At 56.0% G+C, this 12,332-nt stretch overlaps 1 protein-coding gene across 1 annotated transcript; it reads left to right on the top strand.

The window, feature by feature from the left end:
* Positions 1–8,259: 8,259 nt before the first annotated feature.
* On the top strand, positions 8,260–12,086 carry VPREB3 (V-set pre-B cell surrogate light chain 3; the record flags this gene model as incomplete). The annotated part of the gene is made up of 2 exons (XM_080628816.1): positions 8,260–8,326; positions 11,740–12,086. Exons 1-2 carry the CDS (start codon positions 8,281–8,283, stop codon positions 12,084–12,086), a joined length of 393 nt encoding a protein of 130 aa, XP_080484942.1. The 5' UTR covers positions 8,260–8,280.
* Positions 12,087–12,332: the final 246 nt, after the last annotated feature.

Here is a 12,332-nt window from a genome sequence, read left to right as displayed (position 1 = left end):
TGGCAAAAGCAGATCCATGACTGAGCAGAGGCTGGATTGGCTGCCCTCCAGTGGAGAGAGGTCATTGGAGATGGATGTGCCCTACAGTATCTTCAATAACATTCTTCTTCCACCAATCCCCTCTTCCTGAAGAGCTGTTCTGAGTCTGGAGCTAAGAAAATACCTGTCTTGGCTGTGTGACAGGATACGGTTGGCTTAAGCCTTAGTCGGTTATGCAGTGTTCTCAAGGTCACCAGTGTCAGGTGAAGCTTGGAGCTGCTTTTCTCTCAGTCAATGTAATGGAACAGTCTGAGTGCTGCCTGCAGGCTGGGCCTGTTGCTTGTGGTGTGAAAGGATTTTGAGGTCGATGAACTGCTGCGTTTCATGGCAGGTAACAGGGTTTCTGTGGTGTGACGCCAACACCCCCAAAGCAGAGGCTGAGCTGTGCTATCTCTCTCCATGACTGTGGCTGTAGTGATCCTTTTCCCGTAGGTGAATTCGGATGCAGGATTTCCCACTTTGCTCAGGTTCATCAGGGTTCCTGTTTCATCCAGCGGATCGATGCAGTCTGGAAGGAGAGAAACGTGAATAAGGTCCAATGTGCCCCTGTGCAGCCAGCATGAGCCTGTGGGGCTTTGAGGTGTTTTCCTTGGCAGGTTGTGCTTTGAAGAAGATCTGTTCAGGTCTGGAGGGGAGGAGACTTGTGGCCCCTTTCCCTGTGTTTTGGGATGATCCAGGATTCCCAGGCAGCCTGTTTGTCGCTGTCTGCTGCTTCTCTGCTGGTGGGTGATGGACCTTCACTGGTGACTGCTCAGGAGCACTTGTACCTTCAGGCCTGCCCTGACACCTTCTCTTCAGATGAGCAATGGGGATCAGGACACAGCACTGCAGGTTCACCATCTCTTGGCAGTTGGCTGCAGACAGGGAGTGAGCCCTGAGATAGGAGTGTGGTCACCCTGGATCCAGGGGCCCGAAGGGCAGGAGATGCAGCAGGTGGCTGAGAAGCGCCCATAGTCACAGCCAGCAATGGTATGATCCCTGTGTGGCCCTCAGCAGGGCTCTGAGCTGCTGTATTGCAGCCTCGTCTGCTGGTGTTTGGTGCTCAGAATGCTCCAGGTTAGGAGCAGGGGTGAGTTTTTTTTGATTTGGGGAAAATGACTCTGGTTCATGCAGTGTTGCTGTTACTTAATCAGACATGAGCAGGAAGGAGCAGTGAGCACTGGCCCCTTCCACGAATCCATGCTGGTCACAAGCAAAAGGAGCTGGAGGCTGTGGCTCAGTCACCACAGGACACCTTGGCCCTGAACCCTCACCGAGTTTGTCACCATTGAAAAACCCCTGGGGCTGACGCATGTCAGTGGCCGGAGCTGGGGGTGCAGCTCAAATAGCAGAGGGAGCAAAGGCACTGCCTGTGTCTGGCGGCTTCAGCTGTGCATGTCAGGCAAAGGCTCTGAGCCAACTGGGCAAGGTCAGGACAGGAGCTGCCCATTCCCTCCCAGCAGCCACAGATACCCGCTCTCTGAAGCTGAGGGACAGGGTTAGAGCCAGGGAACCCTTCCCACATGGCCAGAGCAGAGGGGCTCTGCTGGCAGTTGTCACATACCCCTTGGCTGTTCTGGTTGTGTCTGTATAAGCAGAGTCTCCTCCAGTGATTCCCCCAGAGCTGCCTTTGGCCTCTCTCCCTGCAATTAGCTCAGCTCTGCTGGGTTTTGTCCTCCATTGCTCATCGAGTAGAGGTTGGAGATCTCCCTTTTTAACCAGGTAACACAAAGGCTGCAGCTGTGCCCATCAGAGCGCTCCTGCCCTGCTCCCTAACCCCTGGGCATTGAGGTGCCCTGTCCCTCCCTATGAGGCCACTGCCTAGAAGTTGCTCCAGGTGCCCAGCTGGCCCCCAGAGCTGAGGTGAAGCTGGTGCTTTCCCTCTCTACCTGTATCTCACTGTAACAGACATGCCATGGACAAGGTCCCTTTCTTCAAAATGCCCCTTCTTGCACGAGGAGGTGATTGATTTCCTTGGGCCTTGGGGGGTCTCTTCCTGTCACAGTCTCTGTCTCACCTGTGGGTGCGGGCTGTGTGTGACATGCCTCACCTAGCACACAGCACGGGGTGGCTCGTGTTCACCTTGTGGAGTTGAACACCCAGCCTTGAATGGGCTTTGGAGCTGGTCTCATGCCGCTGGTACCTCCTGCTGTAGGGGCTGGCTCTAGCAAGTCGGATGCAGCAATTTTGCCTGGATGGGACACAGCCGCAGGTACAGGGACTGCTGTGTGGCACCCATGTGCTCCGCATCTCCCTGGCAGGTGTGCAACAGCCCTTGCTGCCCTCCCATATGCAGCCATCCAGCTGCATAAGGTACTGCATGATCCCGTCAGGTCTAACTGGCACCTTCCTGCTTCACGGTGCTGCAGGTGTAGGCCCTGCTCTGTGGCATCTGTGTTATAGCTGCTCTGATGGTCCCCATCAGCACGTTTTGCTCTCATTTTCCCCTCTCTGCTCCCAAGGGAGGTTGTGTAAGTGCTTTTTTTAGACCAACTTGTAGAGAATGAGCTAAAACCAGACTGCATTGGTTGCCCCTGCTCAGAGCAGTGCAGGGTGGCACCACAGCAAAGCAAGCGTCCAGCCTGCACTTCCGCATCCTTGGATGCAGGTGGTGCTTCCTCGGCAGTTTCTCCCTGTGCCAGGGACACAGAGCCGGGGAGTTCTGAGGAGGCCGGGCTCTACCTCAGAGCTGCATTGCCCTCAAACCAGGAGCTCACGTGGGCCAGGCACGTCAGGAGCCACTTGCAACCGTCTTTGCCTTGGGGACAGCTTGGGAGCCGGGCTGGGTGCTCCAGAGGGGAGGGAAAGAGCCATCCCTGGATGGTGACGCTGGTGAGGGCACTGTGACCACGCTGCAGCGAAGGTCTGCCATGGGCTGGTGGCTGCAGTGATGTGCCGGGGGGGGGCAGCCCCTGACACTGTAACGTGGCCTCTCTGGCCCTGTGCTGGGTGTCACAGGCAGCGGGGTGCTACAGCTGCCGTGTCGGGCAGCCCTGGCTGTAACGGTCTGCTCTCCTTCCGCACCAGCCGTGTCTCGCTGCACCCGCTCCCTTGGGAAATGCCTTGTGGCCGGTGACCTCGGCAGCCCCCCGGGTGTGTTTGCCCGTGGCAGAGCTCTCGGCACCCGCGGCAGCTCCCAGGCTGTGCCCTGGGGCAGGCATTCTTGTCGCAGCTGCATGGAGAAGGGGGCAGCAACTTTCCTTGTATTGCTTCTGCCATGAGCCAGCTGCCAGGGGGGCTCTGGTGCATCCTGTCGTCCCTGGTGGCAGCGGAGCCAGCTTGTCCCAGCCTGCTGCTGCCACAGGGCACCCTTGGCATGGCATGGCTCAGGCTCCTTGCGTATCGGTGGCAGAGGGCAAAAGGTCCCAGGGAAACCTCTCAGTCCCCCATCAGAGGGGAAGGCTGGTCAGTGATGCTGTACCCCAGTGCCGGGGCAGAGAGTGATGGACTGTGCATCAGTGCACCGAGAGGAAATGGCCTAGCCTGGGGTGATGCGGGTGGTGGGTCGCAATGCTCAGCTCTCACCCCACTGCTTTGAGCCCGCTCCCTGAAGCCTGGCAAAGCGAGCAACGTGAGGAGCTGGAGTCCCCGAACCCCCTGTGTCATTTACATACACCTCCCCGGCAGCAGCACAGCAACCCGCGTTCCTGTAGCACTGCAGACCCTCTCCAAAAGGGACTCCTGTCTTCCGCATCCTGCCATGGCCCTGGGCTTCGTGGTCCTGCTCCTGGTGGGGGTGGTGGAGACAGGTAAGGGTGGTGTGGCTGAGCAAGCTGCTGTCTGGTGTGGGGTGGTGGCAGGACTGGGCTGTACAAGGGAGTGTTCGTCTCAGCAGGGTGTTTTCCTCCAGGGCTGTGACGGGAGGATGGAGCTTGGGTGATGGGATTGCCTCAAGGGATATGGGGACGCTTTGGGGCTGAGGGTAATGTGTGACATGGCTCAGCCCATCAGTAACTGCATCCTTGGTGCGCAGCTTCCAAGGCTACGCCTGTGCTGACCCAGCCAACCTTCATGTTGGTGCTGCCCGGGCAGACTGCTCGGTTGTCCTGCACCCTGAGCCCCCAGTACAACATCAGTGACTTCGGCATCTCCTGGTTCCAGCAGCGCCCGGGTCACAACTTGACATATCTGCTCTATTACAACTCTGAGCAAGAGAAGCACAAGGCCACCAAGACTCCCGACCGTTTCTCTGCTACCAAAGACATTGCCAGCAACGCCTGCATCCTCACCATCACATCCATCTGTGATGAAGACCACGGCAACTATTACTGCTCCCTGTCATCCAACTTCAACTGGTTTTAGAAGCGAGAGAACAAAAGCTTTTTGCGCTTCCCCTTGCAAGCCTGACATGAGTTATTCAATAGGAAGGTGGCAGCCCTAGGAGGAATGGAAAAGGACCCTTTAGTGTGCTGCAGCGAGCCCGGCAGCACTGCATTGTGCTGGGAGGTGCAGCAACCTCCTCTTCAACCCCAATGTCCCCCCTGGAGCATTGGACAGCCTGACACAGTGTGAGACCAGCCAGGGCTTGGCCCCGGAGCACATTAGCAGGGATTTCCTGCTGCAGCGTGAGCTGTGCCGTGGCCGGGCTCTTCCACCACTTGGCACAACGTGGGCTTGATCCAGCTTGGGCTTCTGCGTGGTTTGTTTCATCTGATAATAAAGGTTAATCCTTTGCCATGGGGCTTGTGTCGTGTGTGTGATGTCCCGAGGAGCCCCTGGGGCTTCTCTGCAGGGACGTTGCTGTGCCTGCGGGTACCCGATGAGGAGGGTGACCCAGAGGCACCGTGGTGGGGAGTCTGATGGGGTCTGCAGGACCTGGATGGAGCTCACCCATCCCTGCCACAGCCCACCTTCACCAGGGCCAGAGACCTCCATGTGCGGGATGCTGTCCCCATGCCCCAAGGACCTGTCCCCTTCCGCAGCACCCTCAAAGCCGTCTCGAGGGCCCCAACGCGTTCCTTCACCCGTGTCTCCGCGCAGCCATCTCCCCTCACCGCACACCCCAGCCCCTGCTCAGCCCCAGCCCCCCCAAGTCTTCTGAGGGGAAAAGGACGCTTTTAACCACAGAGACTCCCGCAGGTACTTTGTATGCACGTTTCCACACAGAAAGAGCGTGCATTTTGCACAAAAATCCCATAGATTTCACCTAAAACACTGGGGGGGGGGGGGGGGGGGAAGGGACGGACACGCCAAAGCGCTTCGTCCCCTGCGCAGCGCTGCGGACACACGGGCGGGCGTTAGGACCCGTCCACAGGCGCCGACATCACGTGGGGAGCTGCTGGCGCTGCCATTGGCTTGGCAGAGGAGGAAAAAGGATGCGTCACGTCCTGGTTACCACTGTGCGCGTCCTGGTAACGGCGCGGCCGGAGCGGCGTGCAGCGGCGCCATGGTGAGCGGCGGCCGGGCCGGGGCCGCTCCCTGCGCCTCTGGGGGCCGGGCCCCGCACCCGTGGGTTCGGCGTGGGGCGGCTGCGTGGCCCGGGGCGCTTCTTTGGTTCCCCTCAGCAGCCTCAGCTGCGGCTGTATTGAGCGAGGGACCTGGCTGCCCCGGTGGGAACGGGCTGGCTGCCGGGGAGCCTCGGCGGTGTTTCCTCACGGCTGAATCGGACAGAAGCCCTTGCTGGGCCCGTCACGGCTCGCCGGGCTTTGTGAGCGCCCTGGAGCGGCAGGAAGGGTTTGTGCTGCTCTGTTGAGTACCCTGAGTTTAACTCTCATTTTCCTCCTGCTGTGTGTGGAGTTGGTGTTAGTGTTAGGGGACCTTCACATCCCACACCGGTGCTCTGGTCTACCTGTGAAGTTCAAGAAGCTGCTGGTTCCAGGAAAGATTCAGCACATCTTGTGTACAGGGAACCTCTGCACCAGAGAGACCTATGATTACCTGCGGACCCTGGCTGGGGATGTCCACGTTGTTAGGGGGGATGCTGAGGTAATGTTCTTGCTGCTGCTAATTTCTCAGCCCCCTTCCTGAGGAGTGTGTGGTCTCAATTAAACTTGGGAGCCCTTCAGTGTTAGCAGTTCCTAAGCTGTTATTTGCCCGGATAGGAGATAGGAATGAGTAACACTGAAGAAACAGAATTATTCTCTAAACCCCTGTTGCTTGGGGGAGTCGATGCCCTTGGCTCACATGAGCTCTGCACAAGTCTGTCTGTGGTTGCTGTCAGGCCACAGGAGTTCCCCAGCTGGCTGCATAGCTCCAGGAGCTGGGGGCTTGTGTGTGTGTATAGTTACTGTTGGGCAGCCTTGAGGCACCTGATCTCTGCACAAACTCTTCACTCTGCTCTGTGGTTTCTCTTCCTGGGGTGTGGTATGAGTATGCAGTGAGTCTGCACCTTGAGAAAGACCTTGCGCTCTCCAATAGTGAAAGGCAGGTTTATGTTTTGGGATGTAGGAACCTGTATCGTGTAGGTGAGGGCTCTCTGGCTGATTTATAGCTGTGCCTTTTGCCTTTTCAGAGCCTGAATTATCCCGAAGAGAAAGTTGTAACTCTTGGGCAGTTCAGAATCGGGCTGATTCACGGCCATCAAGTTATTCCCTGGGGTGATGTGGCCAGTCTGGCCCTGCTGCAGAGGCAGCTGGATGTGGACATTCTCATCTCTGGACACACGCACAGATTTGAAGCAGTTGAACATGAAAACAAATTTTACATCAACCCGGGATCAGCTACAGGAGCCTACAATGCTTTGGAAACGTGAGTGTGGGGAGCCCTGAGCTGCCCAGTGCAGCAGGGCTCATAGGTGATACCTGAACGTGTGTGTTCACCTGTGAGTGTCCAGCCCCTGTGCTGCAGAGCTCTGCTGAGGTGCTGTGGGGAGCAGGAGGCCAGCTCTTTTCCCTCCCTGGGAGCACAGTGGGGCTCCCCTGTCACCAGGGTTTGACTTAGCCCATGTGTTACTTGTGCGAGCCGGGCACTGATGTGTCTGGGGCTTCTTCCTGGGCCTGGAGGGGGTGAGTTGAGCAGCTTCTTGAAGCTGCTTTGCTTTCTGGTGTCTTCCCAGAAGCTGCATGCGAATATTTTGTAGAGTGTCGGACTATTGGAGGCACTGTCAGCTTAAATGTCCGAGCCAGGCACGACTTGGGCTTTGCTAGGCAAAGTGCAACTCTGCCTGAGGGGCTGTGGTTGATACCTGCAAACTGCGGTTTCCCAGATCCCGGCAGCCGTGGGCAGCTGCATGTGTTAGAACACATAAACATAAGGTATGTTCATAGCAAGAAGCTTGAGTCGATTGGGAAGATGGACAAAGTATGTTTTCTTTTCAGGAACATCATCCCTTCATTCGTGTTGATGGATATCCAGGCTTCCACAGTTGTGGCTTATGTATACCAGCTAATTGAGGATGATGTGAAAGTAGAAAGAATTGAGTTCAAGAAGTGCTGAATCGTGTCCGACTTCCTTGTTGACTTCTCACCTGCTTTCATTCCTTCTCTTCCCGGTTAAGTGTAGGTGGAGGCAGGCCACAGGGGGGTGCTGCTGCTGCACAATAAAATGGCCACAGCGCTTTATTGTGAGCTTGTAAAAGAAAAACCCGAAACACCAGAGTTAGTCTTGGTTCCCAAACAGAAGAAACTGAAGAGAGAGGACTGTAGAGAATCTCCTGTGTCTACGGAGAAGCTGCTATGTTCCTAAACAAGGGAATTGCTTAGGGTGGTGGTAGTTTGTCATTGAACCTCTTCTGTAAAATGAATAGAATAATAAACACCAGTCTTCATGTGTCTGTGTCCTATTCATCATGCTTCAAAAAGATGGAGGTGGGCTGGAATTTGTGGTGAGGGGGCTCTGATGGCTGAAAGGAAGCTGTGGTTTGCCAGGTTGGTGTGTGGTGCTGGGCTAAGGCAGCTGCAGAAGATGCTTCAGCAGAGCAGGGTACACAAGTGTTTCTGCCATCCCTTGGTACATGTCTTGGCTAAGACTGTATGTATAAAAACCAGAACTGAGAACCATTTGCCTGGACAGCTTGATCCAGCTGGTTATAGGCCTGAGACACTTGAGAGAAACTCATTTGTGAAGCTTTGGTGGGAAGCAGAACCTGGTTTTCCCACCTGAGTGACCCTAGGGTCAGATAGTCCAGACTGGTTTTGGTGACTTTGGTGGGCAAGAGATGTGCCTGCAGTGGGTGTGGAAGCACTGGGACAGGAGCTGCCTGTGAGTGCAGGGACCCTGTTTCCACAGAGGGGTTGTGCCAAGGTGTGAGGGAGGTTAAGAAGGAGCCAATGCCCACAGTGCAGCCCCATCGTGGTGGGGACACGGAACTGGTGGGATCGCGCCATGGCCTGGGCCCCTCTGCTCCTCGCGCTGCTCGCCCATGGCTCAGGTGCCCTGGCCAGACCCGCTGCAACCGCACGGGGCCCTTGTGCCCAGGGGCCCTGTGCCACTGCCCGGGCAGGGCTGTGCTCCTGGGCTCTGGCTGATCCCCATCTTCTCCCCTCTCTCCTCTCCCTCTCCAGGTTCTCTTGGTCCGGGCAGCGCTGACTCAGCCCCCATCGCTCTCAGTGGAGCCAGGACAGAACGCCCAGATCACCTGCTCCGGGGTTAGCAGCAGCAGCAATGCTGTTGGCTGGTTCCAGCAGAAGGTCCCTGGCGGTGCCCCTATCACTGTGATCTACAGTAAAACCAAGAGACCCTCAGACATCCCTTCACGATTCTCCGGATCCAAGTCCGGCACCACGGGCACGTTAACCATCACTGGGGTCCAAGCTGAGGACGAGGCCGTCTATTACTGTGGTGGCTGGGACAGCAGCAGCAGCAGCTATGGTGTCTGGTGGCAACGAGTAGTAGGAAGTGATACAAACACATACTCCAAGATCAGGGCAGGTTTGTGACCTTCTCTTTCCTGGCTGAGCAGAGTTGTGGCTGTGGGGCTGAGGCAAGTTCCTGTCTCCTCTGCACAGCCAGAGCTGTGAATGTCCTCCCTTTCCTGTCCCAGAGAACTGCAGGGGTTACTCTGTGGCTTGGGACCATTGTCCTCCTCCCTTCAATGCTCACAGTGTGGCATCGCCTGCCACCCTGCTGCCTCTTGCTACTGAGAGCCATGTCCTCCTGCTGCTGCCAGAGCTGCCTTTCTGCTGGGATGTGTTTGGCTGGGCTCCGCTCCCTAAATGTGCCTGCGACCATGGACAGGAGGGAGTCGGAGCATTTTTCCTGTAGACACAATGGGGCACATGCAGCTGAGATGTTCTCTCACACTACTTATAGTCCTCTTATTTCTGCCCCTTTCTTGCAGTGGCTCTGGTCTTTGCCCTACCTGTGTGAATGCTTATGAATCACTTATTTGTCTTGCATCCCTTTGAAAACCCTGATGGATGGTGTTTGTAGTAACAGCACTTTCTTGATGCTTCCTTCCCTTAGGCTGAAAAATTACAAAAGATTTAGATCTTGCTCCTCCATGTGTCTTTCGTTTTAATGTCCTGAAAAGAAGACCAAACAGCCACGTATTAATAATTGATACAAATCACAGAGTGGCCCTGGGAACTTGACCACAATCTCTTGTGGACAGCACGAGCTTTAAACTCCACCTTCTTGGTTCATCTGTCACACTCAGCCATTGTTTTAGTGTAAGTTAGAAAAATTGGGTTTTGGTTTAAAAGAAAAGGATAAAGGCAGAGCAAACAGCTGCCTGAATGAGAGCTGTGCTCTCCTCCAGCTGTGCACTCCCTGTCCCACTGCCCGGGCAGGGCTGTGCTCCTGGGCTCTGGCTGATCCCCATCTTCTCCACTCTCTCCATTCCCTCTCCAGGTTCCCTGGTCCGGGCAGCGCTGACTCAGACCTCATCGGTCTCAGTGGAGCCAGGACAGAACGCCCAGATCACCTGCTCCGGGAGCAGCAGCAGCTATGTTGGCTGGTACCAGCAGAAGGTGCCTGGCAGTGCCCCTATCACTGTGATCTATTTGAGCAACAAGAGACCCTCGGGCATCCCTTCACGATTCTCTGGATCCAGCTCTGGCACCACGGGCACGTTAACCATCACTGGGGTCCAAGCTGAGGACGAGGCCGTCTATTACTGTGGGAGCTACGACAGCAGCACTGATGCTGTTGTTGTGATGCAGAGAGATGTGAAAGTGAGCTGCAGAGGAGTCTCTCTGTCCATTTTCTTCACTGGGGAGCTGGGCTGTTGGCCTGAAGCAGCTTCATATCCCCTCTGCATGGCCACATCTGTGAACGTCCTCCTGATTATACCGCACTGTGCAGGATGTGACCCTGTGCCTGTCCTGACAAAAGACATGGCTTTGCCTTTTGTCTGCCTCCCGCTTCATGCTGCTGTCAGGCAAGTCCTCTTGCTTCTGGTAGAAGGGCTCACTCCTTGGGCTCTGTTTGTGTGGCTGGGGTCTCTCTGTGCCCTTAAGGAGCTTTGTGCCCAGGGGCCCTGTCCCACTGCTGGGCAGGGCTGTGCTCCTGGGCTCTGGCTGATCCCCATCTTCTCCCCTCTCTCTTCTCCCTCTCCAGGTTCCCTGGTCCGGGCAGCGCTGACTCAGCCCCCATCGCTCTCAGTGGAGCCAGGACAGAACGCCCAGATCACCTGCTCCGGGGTTAGCAGCAGCAATGCTGTTGGCTGGTTCCAGCAGAAGGTGCCTGGCGGTGCCATTGTCACTGTGATCTACGGTAACACCAAGAGACCCTCAGACATCCCTTCACGATTCTCTGGATCCAAGTCCGGCACCACGGGCACGTTAACCATCACTGGGGTCCAAGCTGAGGATGAGGCCGTCTATTACTGTGGTGGCTGGGACAGCAGCAGCAGCAGCTATGGTGTCTGGTGGCAACGAGTAGTAGGAAGTGATACAAACACATACTCCAAGATCAGGGCAGGTTTGTGACCTTCTCTTTCCTGGCTGAGCAGAGTTGTGGCTGTGGGGCTGAGGCAAGTTCCTGTCTCCTCTGCACAGCCAGAGCTGTGAATGTCCTCCCTTTCCTGTCCCAGAGAACTGCAGGGGTTACTCTGTGGCTTGGGACCATTGTCCTCCTCCCTTCAATGCTCACAGTGTGGCATCGCCTGCCATCCTGCTGCCTCTTGCTACTGAGAGCCATGTCCTCCTGCTGCTGCCAGAGCTGCCTTTCTGCTGGGATGTGTTTGGCTGGGCTCCGCTCCCTAAATGTGCCTGCGACCATGGACAGGAGGGAGTCGGAGCATTTTTCCTGTAGACACAATGGGGCACATGCAGCTGAGATGTTCTCTCACACTACTTATAGTCCTCTTATTTCTGCCCCTGTCTTGCAGTGGCTCTGGTCTTTGCCCTACCTGTGTGAATGCTTATGAATCACTTATTTGTCTTGCATCCCTTTGAAAACCCTGATGGATGGTGTTTGTAGTAACAGCACTTTCTTGATGCTTCCTTCCCTTAGGCTGAAAAATTACAAAAGATTTAGATCTTGCTCCTCCATGTGTCTTTCGTTTTAATGTCCTGAAAAGAAGACCAAACAGCCACGTATTAATAATTGATACAAATCACAGAGTGGCCCTGGGAACTTGACCACAATCTCTTGTGGACAGCACGAGCTTCAAACTCCACCTTCTTGGTTCATCTGTCACGCTCAGCCATTGTTTTAGTGTAAGTTAGAAAAATTGGGTTTTGGTTTAAAAGAAAAGGATAAAGGCAGAGCAAACAGCTGCCTGAATGAGAGCTGTGCTCTCCTCCAGCTGTGCACTCCCTGTGCCACTGCCCGGGCAGGGCTGTGCTCCTGGGCTCTGGCTGATCCCCATCTTCTCCACTCTCTCCTCTCCCTCTCCAGGTTCCCTGGTCCGGGCAGCGCTGACTCAGCCCCCATCGGTCTCAGTGGAGCCAGGACAGAACGTCCAGATCACCTGCTCCGGGGTTAGCAGTGGCAGCTATGTTGGCTGGTACCAGCAGAAGGTGCCTGGCAGTGCCCCTATCACTGTGATCTATTGGAGCAACAAGAGACCCTCGGGCATCCCTTCGCGATTCTCTGGATCTCAGTCTGGCTCCACGGGCACGTTAACCATCACTGGGGTCCAAGCTGAGGACGAGGCCGTCTATTACTGTGGGAGCTGGGACAGCAGCAGTGCTGATCAGCATCCTGGTGCCCCAGGGTGGCCGTGGTTGGGTGCTCCAGGTTGACTGTCAGTTGTTTACCGTGCATGGGGGCAGCAATCCTAATGGTGGATGTGGAGGGTGCGTAAGTGACAGAGCTCCTGGTAGCGCAGACCTGTTGTGTGGCTGGTTCCTGCTGCCCTCAAAGCGTCCTGTCCTGTGCCTGGTCGTGTGGCTCAGGTAAGCTGGGAGAAGCGCTGTTATCTGTGCCATCCTGCTCTGGTCCCTGTGCTCCCTGCCAGTTCCGGGCTGATGCCCAGCCTCCTCGGGTGA

The sequence above is a fragment of the Psittacula echo genome (genome assembly GCF_963264785.1).
Source record: "Psittacula echo genome assembly, chromosome: 13".
Lineage (NCBI taxonomy): Eukaryota > Metazoa > Chordata > Aves > Psittaciformes > Psittacidae > Psittacula > Psittacula echo.
Note: the sequence above shows the minus strand (reverse complement) of the source record. Positions and strands in the feature narration are given on the sequence as shown.